Consider the following 20,652-nt stretch of genomic DNA (forward strand, 5'->3'; position numbering starts at 1 on the left):
CAATGGCACTCCCTCTCATTACTGCACCTTGGGACCCCAGCTGCTTCAAGAGAACAGAATGTATTTCAAATTGTTGAGGACAGTTCCCAAGGCCACGTCACTTGTTTTCTTTTTAGTTTTTCATGTAGCTATTTGTTCTTCTAAAATTTTATTTTGGAGTTTTACTATCCATAAAAATTGTGTTTCTTTTGGTTTCTTTTTAAAAAATTGTTGTTCAGTTACACTTGTCCCCACTTCCCGCCTGTTACTCTCCTGGGCCGTACCCACCCCTACCACCCACATTCAACCTTCCTCCACCCATTGTCCGCGTCCAGGGGTCCTTTATACATGTTCCTTGACTTTACCCTCCCCCTTCTTTCCCTTGCTCTCCCCTTCTCCCCTCCCCTCTGGTCACTGTCAGTTTGTTCTTTATTTTCATGTTCTGGTTATATTTTCCTTATTTGTTTGTTTTGTTGACTAAGTCCCACTCGTAGGTGAGATCCTATGGTATTTGTCTTTGACCACCTGACTTATTTCACTTAGCATAACGCTCTCCAGTTTTGGGTGCATAGGTTCTTTTGTATTGGGTATTCTTTCACTATTTCAGTATTTTTAGGGTATAATGCCAGCACTGCATTTGCCAGGGCAAAGGGCAGTTCTATTTTTATTTTTTTGAGGGAATTCCAGAGTTTTCCACTGTAGCTATACCAGTCTGCATTCCCACCAACAGTGCACTAGGGTTCCCTTTTCTCCACCCTTTGCCAACACTTATTTTCCAAGTGTTGCTTCTGATGGCCATTGTGACCAGTGTCAAGTGGTCTCACTGTGGTTTTAGTTGGCATCTCTCTGATGGCTAGTGATGCTGAGCAACCTTTCATATGTCTCTGGGCCCTCTTTATGTCCTCTTTGGAGAAATGTCTATTCAGGTGCTTTGCCCAGTTTTTAGTTGGATTGTTTGTCTTCCTGGTGTGGAGTCATGTGAGTTCTTGGTATATTTTGGAGAACAAACCATTGTCCAAGGTATCTTGGGTAAATGTATTTTCCCATATTGTTGGTTCCCTTTTCATTTGCTGATGTTTACCTTAGCCATATACAAGCCTTTTAATTTGATGAAATCCCATGTGTTTATTCTTTTCTTTATGTCCCTTGCTCTAGGGGACATATCAGTGAAAATTTTGTGCTTGGGATATCTGAGATTTCCCTGCCTATGTTCTCCTCTAGGACTTTTGTGGTTTTGCAACTCATATTTCAGTCTTTTATCTATTTTGAGTTTATTCTAGTGTACAGTGAATGTTGGATGTCCGGTTTCATTTTTTTATGTACTTGTTCAATATTTCCAACACTGTTTATTGAGCAGACTGTTTTTACTCCATTGCATGCTGTTGCCTCTTTTGTCACATACTAATTGACCATAAAGGTGTGGGTTTATTTCTGGGCTCTCTATTGTGTTCCATTGATCTATGTGCCTGTTCTCGTGCTACTACAGGGCTGTTTTAATTATGATGACTTTGTATTCCTAAATACAACTTTTCTGGTATTGTGATCCCTCCGCCATGCTTTGCAGCTCTCTAGGTTACTTGTAGATTTGGTGGTCTATATTACAAATGCTTGTGCTTGGCATCTGTAGGTGGAATGTCACCTGTACCTCAAGCAGAGAAAACTGCTGGAATTCTGCAAGTCCAAGGACATTGTCCTCATTGCATACAGTGCCCTAGGCTCTGATCCCAAGAAGGACTAGTAATAATTTTTAGAAAGTTATTCTCATTGTAAATGCTGTATCTTTTGGGAGAAATTAAGGATAGACAGCAAGAATAATTCATGTCTGTCAACTCTTTCCCTAGCCTACATTGTAAATTCTCAATAAAACTTTCCCAAATCGTACCACTACTGATGAAGATGTTCATAAATCTCAGAAGGTTTGCTTTGCACAGTGACAATGCCAGTGCAGGCCGTGATTCTGACACTCAGTAGTTGAGTGATATGAGTCAGGTAACCCCTTCTATAAATTGTAGTCTCTTTATCCCTTAAGTGGAATATAAATTATGCACCTTGCAGGGGTGTCCCAGCTGTGGCCCAGTGGCTGCATGTGGTTCAAGGTGGTTATGTATGTAGCCCAACACAAAATAATAAATTTAATTAAAATGTTACAATACTTTTTTGTGATTACATGTGACAATGTTTTCAACATGTGTCCCAAGAGAACTCTTCTTCTTCCAGTGTGGCCCAGGGATGCCAAAAGTTTGGGCACCCTTGTGTGTTTGATGACAAAACTGAGAGAATTCATTGAAAGCATTTGCTTGAAATAGAAAGTTCTTATAAAATAGCTAGTTATGTTTTTATGATTGTGGTCTTTGGGTTTCATTTTGGATAACAATTGTGTCTTTCTGAGTTATTTGACCTTTTACTAAATTTCTCAGAAATGTTTTTAAAAATGAGAAAGAAAAGCTGTTTCCATTTCTGCCTTACTTTCTCTGTTCTTCTTTGGATTCACCAAAAGACACAAAATAAGACCTTGACATAGCCAGAGGGTAGAGAGGAAGATTCTGGAGGACCAGCAGTGTTGAGCCTGAACAAGCAGACCCTAGTGAAATGGATATGCACCCTCAGACACACAGCATCTCTGCCTCCTTCCCAGGGTGAAGAAGGACAACCCAGTTCTCCTGGAGGACCCAGTACTCAATGCCATCGCTGACAAGCACCAGTGAACCCCAGCTCAGGTGGCCCTGCGCTACCAGCTACAGCGGGGGGTGGTGGTCCTGGCCAAGAGCTTCAGTGAGAAGAGAATCCAAGAGAACTTCCAGGTGCATGGTAGGGCTGTGGGCAGCAGGCACTGACAGGCACAGCATTGCCTCTAGTGCAGGTTATTGGTGAGGCTCTCCATGTATGTTGGTTGGGGCAAAGCTTGTCTCCTTGTACTCTGTGCATAGAAGTGCTGTGTTTAATGGTTCTACTCTCCAACTGCTGCAGGGTGGGGGCGGGGTATAAAAAAGGACACTAAAGAGGGTCAGGTTTGGTCTCAGTCCTGGTTTTTAACCCAGCTGCATGGCTCTGGGAAAATCATCTCTTAATTTTCTCAGCTGCAAAAGAGGGAGTTAGATGAGATGAGGTTTGGGCTCAAAAATTTCTAGGATTCCTTTGCTGCTACCACACTCACCCCATAGAAGTCTCTGAGGGTGACCTGAATTGCCAGGGAGTGAGCCCAAGATTTGTGACAACCTTCTTGTAAACCTACATAAACTCGTGTTTTAATTTATGTGTCTGTATGTGGGGGTGGGGTGGATAGTGGGGGGTAATTGCCTCAGGGAAATCGAGTTGATCCTCTCACATTTCTGATAGGTTTTCGACTTCCAATTGACACCAGAGGATATGAAAACTCTAGATGGCCTCAATAGGAACATCTGTTATTTTAATATTACTCTGTAAGTAGTTTGTTTCATTGCAGATTCTGGAAGCAGGACAGTGAGGGGATTCAGCTTACTCCAGTCCCCCAGGAAGAGTCTTCTGTTCCCTCTTGCTTTAGGGAAGTTGTGCGCAATCTGGTTTTCTTCAAGCCCTCAGACCACCTTTTCACTGTTACCCTTGTGTTCCTCTGTCCCAACGCTGCTTAAATTCTGGGATCAATCGATTTACTATCATCCTTTGCATATTCCCTCACCCTTGCTCTTCTCTTTCTCTGTCTTGCTCACTGATCTAACTCCCATCTCTGCTCATATCATCACTGTTTCCCTTCCACAAGATGATTCCTTGAGGCTTTCAAACATGTGCTTACCTTCCATAAAATCCTCTCCCGATGTGACCTCACTCCCCAGCTACATCCCACTTCTCGTTGTATAGTAAAGCTTCTTGAAGATGGGACTTGTGTGCCTCCAGTGTGTCCTACACACACACACACACACACACACACACACACAGACACACACACACACACCAAACATGCTGATGTTACAGTTGAGTCACTGGCTCGCTCTTTGTTCTCCCTGGTTCTCTACTTCATCCTCACACAAAGGATCAGGTCAACCATGGAACCCATGGTTGAGATATTGTCTCCTTGAGATACCTGGTGTCCTGCCACCTTGCTCAGAACAAAAGACAAATTCCTTAGACAACCTACATGTGACAACAGGGTGCTCCCTCCCTCCATCTCTGCCTTCACATCCTACTGGTCTCTCCTGTGACTCCATGAGCCCCAGTGGCCGCCTCCCTGCTTTTCACAAGTGCCAGGCTTGCTCTGGCTTTGAACTGGCTGTTCTCTCTGCCAGCTCACTCCTCTTCCAGGTAGCTGGACAGTCTCTCCTCCACCTCCTGAAGTCTTAACTCATATGTCACCCTCACAATACCTTCTCTGTCACTATATCTAAAAAGGCACCCTGCCTGCACATTTTTCCCCTCCACCCCCTTTTATTTTACTTGTGGCAACTACACCTATAATTAATATAACATATAGTTTACTAACCAATTTGGTTATAGTTTTGGACCACAGAATGTTAGATTGCTAGGCCAGTTCCTTTAAAGAGAGAGCTACTCTCTCCTTGTATAATCAATGAATATTGGCTGAATGCATAATATAACAGAAGGATAGAAGGGTAAGAGGAAGGGAGAGTAGAGCAGCAGGTAGTATTCCTTCACAATATCAGTAATTTTAATTAATATTTATTCAGTGATTCAGCATTTTCTGTCTCAAACACCGTTATATACATAGAGTGAGGTTACTTCCCTCGCTAAGGGAAGCTCTCTGTTGAAGTGACTTATTTCATGACCACTGTGTCCATTCTAGGTCTAATATATTGATTTTCCCCCAGTAAAGTCAACGATGAATTATTACTGATGCTTGGAAGAAACAGACACTGGTGATTATTTTTATTACCTTCCTCACAATTACCTTGAAATATCTGTGAACTCTATATGTTAAACCAGTAGGCCATTGTTTTAAAGGAAGGCAGCATTCATTTCTGTCCTCCTGGGAGTTAAAAGCTCAACACCAATAGTTTGGTCTCCTTAAGGTGTAGAATTTTATACCTGCAATAATAGGCTACATTAGTGTATTTTTTGCAGGTGGTCAAGGGCCAGTAAGTATATTTATTTCTAACAATGAGTTTACTACAGTGTGATGCAAGTATACAGGGGTGTTAGAAAACTAGTTTTGTTTGTATTTCTCCAGAAAGAAAATTATCTTACTAATATTCATACTTGGGCCAATTTAAAAGAAGCCTCTTTACCCAGCCCAGAAACACTCATGACAGTAAGGATCTCCTTTATGTTTTAGTTTTGCTGACCACCCAGATTTTCCACTTCGTGATCAGTATTAACAACAAGTGTGTGATGTTGCTCCCATTTTTAAATGTGGCCCAGGGTTGGAGATCATCTCAAGGATGAGAAGGTGTCTGTTGTGTTCCGTGCCTCGTACCATAGTCAATCACAATAAAGCTTGTGTGTCTGGATCAGAAAATAAGTCGCTAAACCCACTTTTCCCCCCAAATAAATAAGGAGAGAATTCGAACAACAAAACCTACCACTACTTTGGCTCTTCTGTGTGTTTGTGTGTTTGTTTTGTTTTGCTTCCCCCCCTGTGTCACTGAGGCTGAAATACTGACATCCCAGGAGGTGATCTTAGCAGATATGGGCTCTCAAAAAAAGCTAACTATTTACTGTACTCCAAAGTTTCAAAGTCCACTCCTGTCTTGTCCTATAGTTCTGGTTTTACTTTCTCTCTCTTTTTTGAATTTGGCACTCTATAACATTTTATCAGTTCCTTGAAGGAGATTTAAGACCTAATATAAAATTTCTGAAATGTCCAGATTTCAATGAAAGATAACTCATAATACCAAGAAGAAGGAAGGAAGGAATGAACGGAATGAAAGACAAGCAACAGATGCCTGTACCAAGATGACCCAGACTTGAGAATCATCACAGGTCTTAAAAGCAGCCATCCTAATACAACTGTTTCAACAGCAATTGGAAAGAAAGTTAGGACAAATAAAAAGAGAAAAGTTCAACAAAGAACCCTCAGAGGAACTTCTCCAGCTTGAGGAGAAACGGTTCCGATGGAAACCCAGATGGGTGATGAGGCTGGAGTACACGGGAAATGGTACACGTGTCGGGAGATGCATGTGGTACTTCCTTCCTGGCTGAAACTGTAACCGGAAAAAACACCGGTGTTCGGGCTGCCTGTCACTACCAAATCCAATAAGCAATGACAGCAACTGAATCTTTAATGGGTGCTTTATTCAGATGGCTGGCGATCGGAGAAGATGGCAGGTTCATACCCTAACAAACCATCTTCCTTCTCTTTCCTGGCCAGAGCTTTTATAAGAGAGGTGGGGGAGGACAAGCAGGGTGCAGTGAAAGCTTTGAAATTCAGCTGCTGCTACATTCCTGTCCTGGGCCCTTAGCTGTCTCCAAGGGGGAGGGGAAGTCACCTGCTTCTTCCTGGTATGGATGTCTCCAGGTTGTAATTTGCAGCCTGTGCCCCAGGAGGTTGGCTGCTTTTCCCAGGAGCCAGGATGGGCCTTATCTGTAGTTTCTGACATATACACATTACTTGCTAGATTTATGGTTATTTACCTTAAGTTAAATTTTGCAAGTCTTAAGTCCCCTATCAGAACTCTTTAAAAGAACACTGACTATGGAAAGGGGAAAGCATAAGCTTTTCTTGTGCATCACATTTGGAGGAGGGAACACTGTAACAAAGCACAGGGCAGGGGTGATGGAAGTGCACTGCTTCCTGGTGCTGCCATGGTAGCCAGGAGCTCCCATTTCAACTCCAGGGAGGAGTGGGAGAAAACAGCTGCGTGTAACCTGAAAGCAGCCCCTAAACACCTGCTGGGTAGGTAGGCCAGGCTGTCCTCCAGTAGATCTGTGATCCCTTATGTGGTTGAAGAAATGGTCTGGCTACCCAGCTTTCTTTTTTTGCTTTCTCCCTCATTTCCTGCTTCCCTTACTTTGTTAACAGCCCCTGAGTCTGTTTATAACACCCCACCACCCACAAAAAAACATCTCCTGTTAGGCTATTTTCTCTGTTGCTTGGTATATGTCTCTAATTTTCCTGGTATCCTTTGGTTTCCATTTCAGTGAAAGGAGAGAAAACCCAAATGGGACAGGTATTTATTGAGCTGAGCTCCCTCCCCCATCCTAAAGCCATCAGAAACAGATGCCAGCCATCTGACACAAGTGGGACCCTTGAAAGGGACACCTGTGTAACTTTGCTCTTGGGCCCTGAGTCTGCAGGCCCTGGAGTGGGGAAGACCTTCCACAGAAGGCGGGTTGTGCAGACCAAAGCAGGGCCCCAGGGAGGAGGGCCTGTGAGGCAATAACTGCAGAGCACCTTAAGTGCCACGTGCACAGGGATGTGGGAACTCATGGGGATTGGGACTGCTGTCCAGGTAAGAGACCTTCACACTAGTCGAGAATGTTCATGGTTTTATTTGAGTCAAACTGCTGACAGTCTCTGGGGAGCAAACCCTCTACCAATCGAGAAATGCTCCGGAGGATGGCAGCTTAGCACCTTATTTTATACATCACAGTCAAAAGAGGAGGCATAAGGGGTCACCAGAAGTGCATTGGTGATAGATGAGGAGGCGGGAGAAAGCAAAGCTGGGTGGGTGGGGGGCCCTCTGGGTTGGATGAAAGGTAAAATGATAGGCACGGACTTCTTTTACACAGGTGGGTACAGAATAGTTACAGTCAACATTTAACACCATCACAGTAACAGGGAGGGGGTTCATGGTGTCCCCCTGGTGTGGTGCCTGTGCTGTGAGGGGTCCGGGGAAAGGAAATTCCACATTCCTTAGGCATGTTACCGTAGATGCCAAAAGGTCACTGACAGGCTCAGTTAAGGTATAGATCGAGTTTTGTTAGAAAAAATTACTGGCCTAGGACAAGACTAAGGACAAAATCTGCTTTTAAATAGAAAGTTTGAATTTCAGAACAACCTGTGTGGTTAATTTGTGTCTCTGAAGTTTGAAGGCTGCCTCCCAGGCTCCCCTGAGCCTGTCAGGTTTTGCCTGTAGCCCCTTTGCTTCCAGGTAAACTCTATGAAACTTCCTAAGCTGTCCAATTCCCTAGTGTTTGCTTATTTTTGCTTCCTGTTGTTTCTTTCTTCACAATGACTCACAAAGTGTTTAAAAATTAAAAAAAACCAAAACCCCTTGAAATCTAACAGGCATTGCAAAGGCAACTTCTACCAGCAGCTGCTCATTGAACTTGGATATTAGTAGGTCTCTTTCCCCACCTGGTGGCAGATTCAGCAAACAGCTCTGAAGCTGGCTGGGAGATAAGTCAGCATTGCAAAGACAGGTATACAAAGTCGCTCTTCATATGAAAAGTTGCTCAGCATCACTAGCCATCAGAGAGATGCAAATTAAAACCACAATGAGATACCACCTCACACAGGTCAGAACATCCATCATAAACAAATCTACAACCAAGTGCTGGAGAGGATGCAGAGAAAAGGGAACCCTTGGGCACTGTTCCTAGGAATGCAAATTGGTGCAGCCACTGTGTAAAACAGTATGGAATGTCCTCAGAAAACTAAAAGCAAAACTGCCTTTTGACCCTGCAGTTCCACTGCTTGAAATATATCCTAAGAGCCCTGAAACACCAATCCAAAAGAACCTATGCACCCTAATATTCATAGCAGCACAACTTACAATAGCCAAGTGGTGGAAGCAACCTAAGTGCCCATCATTAAATTAGTGGATCAAAAAATGATGGTACTTTTACACAATCAAATTCTACTCAGCAGAGAGAAAGAAGGAGCTCCTACCCTTTGGGACAGCATGGATGGAACTGGAGAGCATTATTCTAAGTGAAATAAGCAAGGTGGTGAGGGACAAATACCATATGATTTCACATTTAACTGGAACATAATCAACAAAAAAAAGCACACAAAATATAACCAGAGACTTTGAAATTAAGAACAATCTAACAATAGCCAGGCGGTGGGGGGGGGGGGGGACAGTGGGGACAAGGGTCTTCAGGAACTACCATAAAGGACACATGGAGAAAATCAAGGGTGAGGGTGGAAGCAAAAGATGGAGGTGGGTTTGGCCCTGGTTGGAGGGGGTGGTGTGGAGAAAATGGAGACAACTTTAATTGAATAACAGTGAAGTAATTTTAAAAATTTGCTATTCAGGATCTATAATTGACTATTTGCCTACAGGATGAACTTTATTTGTAATACAAAAACAACACTTTTGAAGCTTTTCTGATCATTCTCAGACATGCATAGAGCAACAGAAGTTGAGGCCACATGCGATGTTTCTTACTGGGGTGGAAATAGGTGATGCTGTGCCTTCTTTCTAATCCACCAGCAGTTCCCTTGTTAAGGGATATAAGGGCAGATACCCCAAAGTTTTGTGCTGTTCACTGACCAGCAAGCAGGACTGGTTGGCTGAATGGGAGAGCCTGCCTTGTTCCAGGACAGGTAGTCAGCATGTGTCCTAGTGGCCACGGGGACAATGGCCTGAGTCAGGGGCCACAATCAGTGTGCACTGCAACAGTCTCCCAGAGCTCACTCGTGCTACCCAACAGCCCGGAGTTTCCCCCTGACTTTCAGGAGAGGCAGCATCAGTGACAGCAGAGTTGTGGCTTTTGGACACTGTTCCTGAGAGATCAGACCCCTCACTTAATCTCTGTTTCAGTGATTCCCCTGGTTAGAGAATGGCCTGCCTGGGTGTTTCCCTGGACTGTGCTCCCCTGCCCCTCTGCTGGGATGCCCTCAGGCACCCCTACACCTGCACCTGCCCATCTCACCCAATGGCTGCATTGTCTCATCTCCCCAAACAAGCCAGTTCCAATGTGAACTTGCTTCCTTCCCACACATCCCACTTGCTCTCATGATGACCTGCAGGATTACAGGTGCCCTGTGGGCTGGGCTAGAGGCCAGAGTCAGCAGGAACCTTCTGTCCTGTCACACCATCTAACCGCTGCCACGCCTCTCACACTGGTCATGTCCTGACTCCCACGCTGGACACTCTACTTCAAACTTCATGAGTCCTTGTCTGAATGCTGGCAGCAGGCTTGAAAATGTGGTCCCCTCCTCCATGTGTATCCCAGACCCACCCCCACTTCACCACCTGCCAAAGTTTTCTTCCTGAAATGCTTATAAAAGAAGAAAACCATAAAATACTACCAGTGGTAATGAAAAGTATATTTATAATTATATTTTTATAGTCCTCTGTAGTTTCTCTAATGACCTTGTGATATTTTTAATAAAAAAAATATACATTTGAGCCCTAGCTGCTGTGGCTCAGTGGATCGAGTGCTGGCCTGCAAATCAAAGGGTGGACAGTTTGCTTCCCAGTCAGGACATATGCCTGGGTTGCGAGCCAGGTCCCCAGTAGTGGGCGTGTGAGAGGCAACCACACAATTATGTTTCTCTCCCTTTCTCCTCTCTTCCACTCTCTAAAAAATAATAAATAAAATCTTTTTAAAAATTCACATTTGAGAAAATGTTGGGTTATGATTAGTTATCTCTAAATTGCACATTTCAGAGAGAGAGGAACAAAAGGAGACTGAGGTCTCTGAGAGTCACAGCCAGGCGTCCCTTCCCAATGCACCCACACACCTGTGTTTCAGGGAGACAACCTGGTGTCAATGAACACATGAGGCTCAGGATCTTATGCCTGCCCATTCGGAGGCCCATCAGTAGCATGAAGATGCTGCTGGTGAGCCCAGCTTACCTCCCACATGTCTAGGAAATCGGTGTCACTTGGGATCACCATGCCACTGTTATCCAAGGGCAGGTTTTATCCTCCATGCTGTTAGGAGCAGGGGAAAGGAACTTACTGGGGACTGCTGGTCACCCCCCAAGACAAGCATGGATGAAGGGAGAATGAGATGCATGAAAAGAATGCTGGGCCCTGGGCCAGAAAGTCTGGCCCTGAGCGTAGCCCTCACACCACGCTGTGGGACTTTCCTTCTCCAGGCCCCAGCTTCACCTTCACAAGACAAGGGTTGGGTGGACTGGTGGCCAGCAAGGACACTAGCAGTCTGGAAGTTCACTGCCCACCTCTCACTGTCAGGAAAGAAGACCTGGAATCCTTGCCCATTGTCACAATAGCATTTAGCAATTTCAGGAATAGAAGAGGGAAAGGGGTTTACCTTCTTAATTCAAGAGCTCAGTCGACTTTCTCCAAAGTCCATTGTGAGGCTCTTTTCTCCTTTTCTTAGGGTCCCCGTGGTGTGAGAGATAATGAAGCTAGAGATACCAAGGAGCATAGGAGGTACAGGGCCCAGAGAGAGATTGGCAGGGAACAAGGGCATGCCTTAGGATGCTTGGACATTCTGACGCTCCATCTTCTGCCCTGCCGCTCACAGCTGGGTGTCACCTGTCACAGGGCCAATGGTGTATGACACATGTTTGTTTAATGACACCTATTTTCTCTTGAGGGTAAGTAGGGAGAAATCTAATATTGTAACCTGATAAACATTTTAAAGATTTTTCATGATGAAGCATCTACCCGTCCCGCTTCAAAGTCACCTCCTATGTTGACATTTCTCTCAACTGCTAGGTATCTGGCCTTCTGCTTGGAGCTGACAACCCTGAGAGCCCACTGCAGAGATCTGCTCAAAAGTGAGGGCCAGGTAGTGTATCACATGTCTAATCTGAGTGAAAGCATTTGGGCCCTGATAATAATACTAAATCTTTCTGTGCTCAGTTGCACCATCTGTGCGGTGGGCAGAGCAACAGCACCCATGTCCTAGAATTTGTGTGAGGATTAAGTGAACCATATTTATTAAGTGTGCAAAACAGTGCCTGCTCCAGCATTAAAATAACACTAACAGGTGACAGCAAGCATGATCCAGCTGTGGTTGCTACTTTAATCTTACTCTCTGGGTGCACTGAGATCACAGACAGAAACCACTGCTGACTCCTTCTCTCTCATCTTCAGTAGTCCACTAATGTGACAGATGAGCAGTTGCTACAGCCTTTACTGAAATTAAACACCAAGCCTGAAAGTAAAGCTGTACTAGGAGTGAGGTGGTTTTTGTTGTTTAATCTCAAAAGGAACCTGACAGCTGGGCACACACCATGAGCTCCTCAAACATGGTGCATACGTGGGAGATGCCTGTGTAGTCGTCACCACCTGCAATGTAGGCAGAGTTTCCTTTCAAAGCTCCCCGGTGCCACCTGTGTGACTGAGCCCTTGGTCGAGCAGGTTCATGGGACATCCTGACCAAGACCCACATGAGACTGAGGCTGGGAAAGCAGTTGTGTAGGGGGACAAGGAGGGGAGGGCCGTGTGTGTGAGATATAATCAACAGAAGGGAATAACACCAAACGGAGCAACAATCTCTCTCCAGAACCCTATACTCCCACTTCAGGTATTGAGCAGATGTCTCCCGTATCACAAAGCAGCCATCACTCCCCACAGAGAACATAGCCTGGGGAAACAGACAGGGCCCAGGCATTCCCTGGGACCCAGGGAGTGATGTGAACAGCCACTCACTCAGCTGATGTCCTCTGTCTGCTTCCTGCTTTCACCTAGAGACCTGTGGAAACATGGATCACTTTCTTGGTTTGGAGGAGAAAGGACAGGCTTGGAAGCAAGAACCACTAGAAGTGAGAGGTCCTTGAGTCCAAGCCTCTCTTGAGCTGAGGCGCAGAGACAAGTGAATATGTATGTGTGGCTGACACAGCCTAGAACTCTTGCACCCTGGCTGCCGACCCAGTGCCTTCTACTCCCCATGCAGGCACAACCAGGAAGGGAGGCTGCTCGTGGGGGATCTCACCAGGCCTGGGCAGTACCTTGAAACCCATGGGCTAGTGTATGAGGTAGAGGTCCAAGTACTCCAACTGCAAGGCCTTCAGTGTTTGGGAGAAGGCTGCCCTCACCAAGGATGTATTATGGTAGGTGAACCAGAGATACAAGGGGGACGACAAGTGCTAACAATCGCCCACAGAGCCAGTACTGACACAGCCTCTGCCCCTGGGTCAGCAAGAGAACTCCTTAAACTGTGACCACCTCTTCCAGGATCAGCTCCATCACACTGTTTCTTGTCTGTGCTGGCAACACTGCTTGGTTCAGGAACACCAAACTCCTTTAGGGTCCTGGCACCCCACACACTGTCCCATGCCTCCTGCCTTTGCTCTAGTTACTCTCTCTGTCAGTCACACTGTCACTGACCCCTTCACCTGCACACACCCAAAACGTGCATGAAGCTGCAGAAGTGTTTGTCAGGTCTGGTAGAAGCAAGAATGCAAGTCACCAGCTCTATAGGAGAAATCATCCATCATGGACTGTCAGCTGTCTTCTCGCCCAAGCTCTGAGCAACCAGTGTTGGGAACCGCCCTGACTGGTATCAGAAGCTGAAACCCCTGCCTAGGCTAAGGCTAAGGGAATGCCCTTGGAACCGTAAGCCAGCAAGGAGACAAAAGCTTATCTCCCTGGCAGGAATGCTGCTTCTCTTGCTTTATTCATAACTGAACCCCCCAAAGCTTGGTCAGTTAGCCAAAGACGGGTAAGATTCCCCATGGGGGGAATGACCTAAGACAGGCATGATCACTTTGGGAGGCCCCCCAAAAGGACATGGGGGGCTGCAGCAAAAGGGGGTGATGGACCCTCGCTCCTCGGCTTTGACATAGCCTGAGTTCTCATCGTCTGGGAGAAAATCTCCTTATTGCCTTAGTTCCCTTGCTCCACCTAAGCCTGAAACAATGACAGGGTGGTGTAGCTCTGTGCTGAAAAGGGCAGATTCCCTGGGTGATCAGGCCTAAGAAAGAATATGTAAATTACTGTGAAACCTTCTTTGTTTAGAATGCTCTCAGTTGAATGAGAGGGGTCCAAGGAGGAAGTTAGCTTGTTCCTCAGAGTCTTACAGCTCTTTGACCCCGACTCAATAGACCAGCAGAGTTCCTTGTTTTCTATGGTTCCTTACTTCCCCCTAATGAGTACTGTACTTTACCTGAATTATTATGCAAAATGAGCCCAATAAAAGCAGGTATGGACGGTAAATTGGTGCGCTCCCCACTAGGGGGGCGGCCATTTCATCCCTACTTCCCCAGAGAAACTAGTTTGTCTCTGTGCATGTTTGTTTCTCGCGTGTTTTTCAGCGAGCCATCCGCAGCATTCCGTGGTCACTGCTGGCCGGTGACCCACACGCAACAAACCAACACCTCCTCTCCCTGCAGGGGATGTCTTACCTTACTGACAATGAACAGGTCCTCCTGCTGTACTGTGCCCTCCTTTATCTTACACTGGATTCTGGCTCCAACCTCACTCTCCTTGTAGTACAGGTATGTGCAGTCAAAGTGCCAATATCCCACATCTATTGGCATTTTCACTGCCTGCCTTATATCCCCTGGAGCTGCCTGCAAAATGAACGAGTTCCAAGGAGCTGACCTGCTGACCACCAGAAGGAGCAATCAACCATGTGCTCTAAGACGTGGAGCTTTTCTGGTTGGTTGGTAAGCACCATTTCTGGGCCACTAAGATTGCTGGTGGCAGGTTTGTGTTTTGCATAATTAAAAGTAAGTAAAAGAAGCCTTCGCACAGGTCAGGGAAGGGGATGAGGATTAACCCAATTCTATGCCTCTGAAATCCAACAACCAAAAAGAATGTTTTGGCCTTCTAAGCACAGTTTTCACAGCTTTTCCATTCACTGAGTTCAGGAACGGGTGGACTCCCACACCCAGCCATGTGTAGAAGGCAGAATGCATAAACGATGGAATTAAAGTCAGGCAAGGAGTCAAGACAGTCCAATCCACCAGGTGTTTACTGAGTGGCAGACAAATGCATGGCCTTGGCTAGGTGCTGAGAACCCCAATGAGTGAGACCACATCCTTGGCCTCTAAGAGTTGAGTAGATAGAAGAAAGAGTCTAAATAATATTTAGATAAGTGAGGAGGGGGTGGAGGGTTTTATCATTCCAATTCCTACTCTTCCAGTAACTTCCTGTGTGGCTTCTGAAAGAAATATATTTCTATCAAAGACTAAATTAAAAAAAAAAGAGAGAAAAACAAATTTGAAAGTAAGTGGAAAATCTGAAAGCACTGACAGGAATCAGAAGTAGAAAATAGAGGAAGTTTCAAAGTTTAAAGTGCTTCCAATAACATGCTTTTACACATTGAACAAGCACCTTCAAAGTTTCTATAAAAATCAAGTTGGCAATGGACGAGTTACTACATTTGTTTTAAGCTGAGATGGCAAAACTTATATCTGACAAAATAGACTGTAAACCCAAGGCCATAGCAAGAGACAAAGGAGAACACTACTAAATGATAATGGAAGCAAATCCAACAAGTGGGTAAAACACTAATAAACACATACCCAACCTAGGAACACCTAAATATGTAAAGCAAAACTTGTTAGACATAAAGGGAGAGATCAACAGAAATACAGACACAGTAGCACATTTTAATACCCCCTTGAAAGGAATGGATAAATCTTCCAGATGAAATAAACAAGGAGACAGTGGCCTTAAATCATACACATTAGATCAAATGACCTTAATTGGTATCTTCAGGGCATTTCACCTGAAGCAGCAGAATATATATACTTTTCAAGTCCACATGGAATGTTTCCTAGCAGAGATCACATGTAAGAATAGAAAAGAAGTCTCAGTGAATTTAAGACAATTGAAATCATATCAAGCCACTTCTCTGACCATAATGCTATGGAAAAGATTAGAAATCAATCAGAGGAAGGAAACTGAAAAGCACACAAAGATATGGAGGAGAAATAATGTATTCATAAACAATAAATGGGTTTAGAATTTAATGATGAAAAAAAATCAAAAGATACCTGGAAACAAGTGAAAATGAGGACACAATATCCCGAAACCTGTGGCACACAGGGAAAGCAATGCCAAGGGGGAATTTTATAGCATTACAGGCCTGTCTCAATAAAGAAAATAAAGCTCAAATAAACAATCTAACTTTGCACATGAAGAAACTTGAAAACAAAAACAAAAACAAAACAAATCCCAAAGTGAGTAGAAGGAAAGAAATTAAAAACATCAGAGCAGAAATAAATGAATTTTCTAACAAAATACAAAAGAATAAATTAAACCAAGACTTAGAAAAGATAAATGAGAAAAAGAGAGAGAAGACCCAAGTAAATAAAATCAGAAATAAAAGAGGTTAAGTAACAATTCCACAAAAGAAATACAAAGAAAATATTAGAAAGAACTTTGTGCCAACTAATTGGACAATCTGGATGAAATTAATAAATTCCTAGAAACACACAATCTCTAAAATTGAATCAGGAAAAAATCAAAATATCTGAATAGATAGGTTATAACTAGTAAAATTAAAGCAATAATGAAAAAAAATCCAAACAAACAAAAGGTCTGGACTGGATGGCATCGCAGGTGAATTTTTCTAAATATTCAGAGAAGAACTAACATAACACCTCTCTTTCTCAAACTATTCAAAAAAATTCAGGGGGAGTGAAGACTCCTAAGGTCATTTTATGAAGCCAGCATTATTCTAGTCAAAAAATCAGGTAAAGACACACCACCAAGAAAGAAAAAAAAAAGGAAATCGTAGGCCAATATCACTGATCCATACCAGTAAATGAAAAAAAATCCACAACACAATATTATCAAACTGGATCAAGCAATACATTAAAAAGATCATACACCATGATCAATGAGGCTTTATTCAAGGGATGCAAGGTTGGCACAATATTGGCAAATCAATAAATGTGATACACTACAGAATTAAAATGAAGGATAAAAACCACATGATCATATCAACAGATAAAGAAAAAAGCATTAAAAAAATTTAGCACCCATTTGTGATAAAAACACTGTGCAAAGTGGGAAGAGAGGGAACATACCTCAAGGTAATAAAGGCCTTATATGACAAACACACAGCCAACATCATACTCAATGAGCACAAGTTACAAGCATTTCCCTTAAGATTAGGAATAAGACAGGGATGTCCACTTTTACCTCTGTTATTCAACATAGTACTGGAAGTCCTAGCCACAGCATTGAGAAAGAAGAAGAAATAAAAGGCATCCAAGTTGGAAAGGAAAAAGTAAAACTGTCTTTATTTGCAGATGACATGATGGTGTACATAGAGAATCTTAAAGATTCCACCAAGAGACTACTAGGAGTGATAAACGAATTCAGCAAAGTAGCAGGATACAAAATGAAGATCCAGAAGTCAGTTGCATTTTCATGTGCCAATAATGAACAATCAGTAAAGGAAACTTAAGTACGGTCCTATTCACAAGTGCTTCAAAAAGAAAAAAATACCTCGGAATAAATCTAACCAAGAATGTAGAAGACCTGTACTCAGAATACTAGAAGACACTGAAGAAAGAAACTAAAGAAGATACAAATAAATGGAAGCATATACCACATCCATGAACAGGAAGAATTAACATCAGTAAAATGTCCATAGTATCCAAAGCAACCTACAGATTCCATGCAATTCTTGTTAAGGTTCCCATGGTATATTTCACAGAACTAGAACAAGTACTCCAAAAATGTATATGGAACCACAAAAGTCCCCAAAATAGCCACAGTACTCTTGTGAAAGAAGAACAATTTTGGAGATATTGCACTACCTGATATCAAACTATACTACAAGATTACAGTAATCAAAATAGCATGGTAGCAGTATAAAAATAGACATATAGATTAATGGAACAGAATAGAAACACCAGAAAGAAAACTAGACTTCCATGGTCAATGTTTGACAAAGGAGGCAAGATCGCACAATGGGGTAATGACAGTCTCTTTAATAAATGAGAGTATTGGACAGATATGCGCAAAAAGTGAAACTAGGCCACCTTCTTACAGCATACACAAGAATAACTTAAAAGGAGTAAAAGATTAAATGCTAGTCTCAAAACCATGAAAATTCTAGAAGAAAACATAGGTAGGAAAATTTGGATATTTCTCACAGCAATATTTTTTGATATATCTTCTGGGATAAGGGAAATGAAAAGAAAAATGAAGTGGGGATACACTAAAAATAAAAATATTTTGCAGCAAAGGAAACCATCAACAAAATAAAACAACAACCTATTGAATGGGAGAACATATGCACCAATAATACATCTAAGAAGGGCTTGATATCCAAACTTTATTTTTAAAAACTTATACAATTCAACACCACCCCCCCCGAAAATAATCGAATGAAACAAATTGAATTAAAATATAGCCAAAGGAACCAAATAAACACTTCTCGAAAGGGGACATACAGATGGTCAATAGAGATGTGAAAAGATGCTTAACGTCATCAATCATCAGTGAGATGCAAATTAAATACACAGCGAGATACGACTTCACGCCAGTTAGAATGGCTATCATCAATAAATCAACAAACAACAAGGCTGGTGAGGATGTGGAGAAAAAGTAACCCTCCTATACTTTTGATTGGAATGTAGACTGGTGCAGTCAGTGTGGAAAGCAGCATGAGTTACCTCAAAAAATTAAAAATGAAATTGCCTTATGACCCAGCAATTCCACTTGTGGGAATTTATAAACAATCCAAAAAACGAATTTGAAAGAATGTAAGCACCCCTAATTCATTGCAGCATTATTTACAATAGCCAAGATTTGGAAGCAACCCACAGGTCCATAAGTAGATGAACAGATTTTAAAAAGCTGTGGTACATTTACAAAATGTAATACTATTCAACTGTAGGAAAAAGAAAAGAAGGAAATGTTATTTTTTGCAACAGCATGGATGGACGTGGACAGCATTGTGCTATGGGAATTAAGTCAGTCAGAGAAAGACAAGTACCATATGATTTCACTCATACACGGAATCTAATGAACAAAATGAACTAAAAAGGAGGATAGAAGCAGGCTTATAGAAAGAAAGCAATTGGGTAGCTTTTGGAGTTGGGAGGGGCTGGTTGAGAGGGTGGAGGGATTGAGCAAAAAAACAAAAAACAGCCCAAATATATAAAGAAAAAGAAGAAGAGAAAACACTCATGGACATGGGTGATTGCCAGGGTGAGAGGTTGGGTGGAGGTGGAGGAGGGTATATGGGAAATAAATAGTGATGGATGGTGGAGACTTGGGGTGGTGACCACACAATACAGTGTACAGGTAATGCATCGTAGAAGTTTTGCACCTAAAACCTGTATAATTTTGTTAACTGGTGTCTCCTCAATAAACTCAATACAAATAAATAAAAAAAATAAAAATAAAAATAAATAAAAGGTCAATGTCATTTGTATATAACAACAATAAAAGCAGAAATTGAAAAATCTTAAAACATTATCATTTACTATTGTATTATAAAAGAAAATATTTATGGACAAATGTGAACAAGTGTGCAAAATTTGTATGCTAAAATATTCAAATTGTTGATGTGATAAATTAAGAATACCTAAAAAGATGGAGAGATAGGCTGTGCTCGTAGATCAGAGGAGTCAATATTGCTAAGATGTCAATCAAAATGTTTCTCTATGTAAAATAAGTGGAGGCAGTCTGGCTTCCTCACCAAGGTGTCTGGGTAGCTAAAGGAAGCAATGTTCTCATAGCCTTGAGACTGGGTCCCATAAATTGTTCCCATAAACTGTTCCCACAACATGAAGTGAGCTCACATGTGCAACTATGTTATGTTATGAATTGTTCTGGCAGTTTTCTGGCTCTGTTCCCTGATGCAGACCCCAGCTCATGGGTCCAGCACATTGTGAATGAGATATGAGAAAGTCACACAGGCTGCTGAGTACTGTGGAGGAAAAGGGACAGCATGGCTTTTTCTCAAGGATAGAAAAACCGCAGCCTCCACCATGACAGACCTTTATTTCCTTTCTTGGCAATTACAGGATGGTCCTCATATACTGTGTACCAGCTGGCTTTAGGTGATTACTTTTTTACAGAAAACAAAGGAGCCAAGGCCACTAATCAAATCACAGAAGAGGGATATTTGCAAATGAAAAGGCAAAAGTGGTTGAACAGGTGACACTTGTGCTTGGAAGGTTTAGCATGGATTTTAGGAAGTGACTTTACAGTAAATGTTTGCTGCCTCAATTCAGGGTGAGGGAGTTTTAGCAAAAGCAAGTCTAATAGCAGCCTAGGAACAATGCAGGCCTGATTCCCCACAGGAGAACCTATCCATGGGCATGGGTCCTGTGCATTGGACCTCTCTTTCCACTGGGAGCTGGGCCCACACCATGCAGAATGGTCTCCTACAGTTCCCCTCTTATGTTTAAAAACGTAGGAACTCCCAGCTGGGGATGAGGATGATGAGAAACATGCAAGGGGACAGGTGTCACAGTGGATGTCACATTGGGGAGCAGAGGCCACGACATGTGACATGCAGGGAGACTTGCAGCTTGCAGTGTGTGTGGCTCGCCCACCCATGGTAAAGTCATGCTAGACATCACAACAGCTTCAGGAATATTCTTCCATCTGTGCGGAATAGAGACAACTGTACTTGAACAACAATAAAAATAGTGTAGAAAGGTATATATATAATTAAGACAGTGTGATACAATGAAAAGAAAGACATGTAGACCATTGGAGCAGAATAGATTACAGGAACAGACGGACACGTGTATAGTCAACTGATGTTCTGTGAAGGTGTCAAGGTAATTCAAGAAGAGCTAGTCCTTTCAACAAATTTGGCTAGAACACGTGTACATCTTTTCCTCCAAGGGAAGAAGCTTCCCAACTGGAATTCCAGCCTCCAATCCTTACGCTCTTCCAGTCCGACCCATGCAACAGTCAGACTGTCCTTCCCAAGTGAGGATTCCCCTTT

The 20,652-nt window shown here is 42.9% G+C and overlaps 1 protein-coding gene across 6 annotated transcripts in view; it reads left to right on the plus strand.

Annotated features, from left to right (window-relative positions):
- The window catches only part of LOC114492418 (aldo-keto reductase family 1 member C15-like), a 355,773-nt gene that overhangs the window by 182,130 nt on the left and 152,991 nt on the right, over positions 1 to 20,652 (plus strand). The window contains exon 9 of one of the 6 annotated variants that reach the window (XM_036025060.1): positions 5,243 to 5,300. The exons of the other annotated variants lie outside the window; for them this stretch is intronic. Coding sequence (XP_035880953.1) covers positions 5,243 to 5,285 — 43 coding nt within the window. The 3' untranslated portion in view covers positions 5,286 to 5,300. Of the gene's footprint in view, positions 1 to 5,242; positions 5,301 to 20,652 lie in introns of those variants that run through there. 6 annotated transcript variants of the gene reach the window in all.

This window comes from Phyllostomus discolor, chromosome 1 (assembly GCF_004126475.2).
Source record: "Phyllostomus discolor isolate MPI-MPIP mPhyDis1 chromosome 1, mPhyDis1.pri.v3, whole genome shotgun sequence".
Lineage (NCBI taxonomy): Eukaryota > Metazoa > Chordata > Mammalia > Chiroptera > Phyllostomidae > Phyllostomus > Phyllostomus discolor.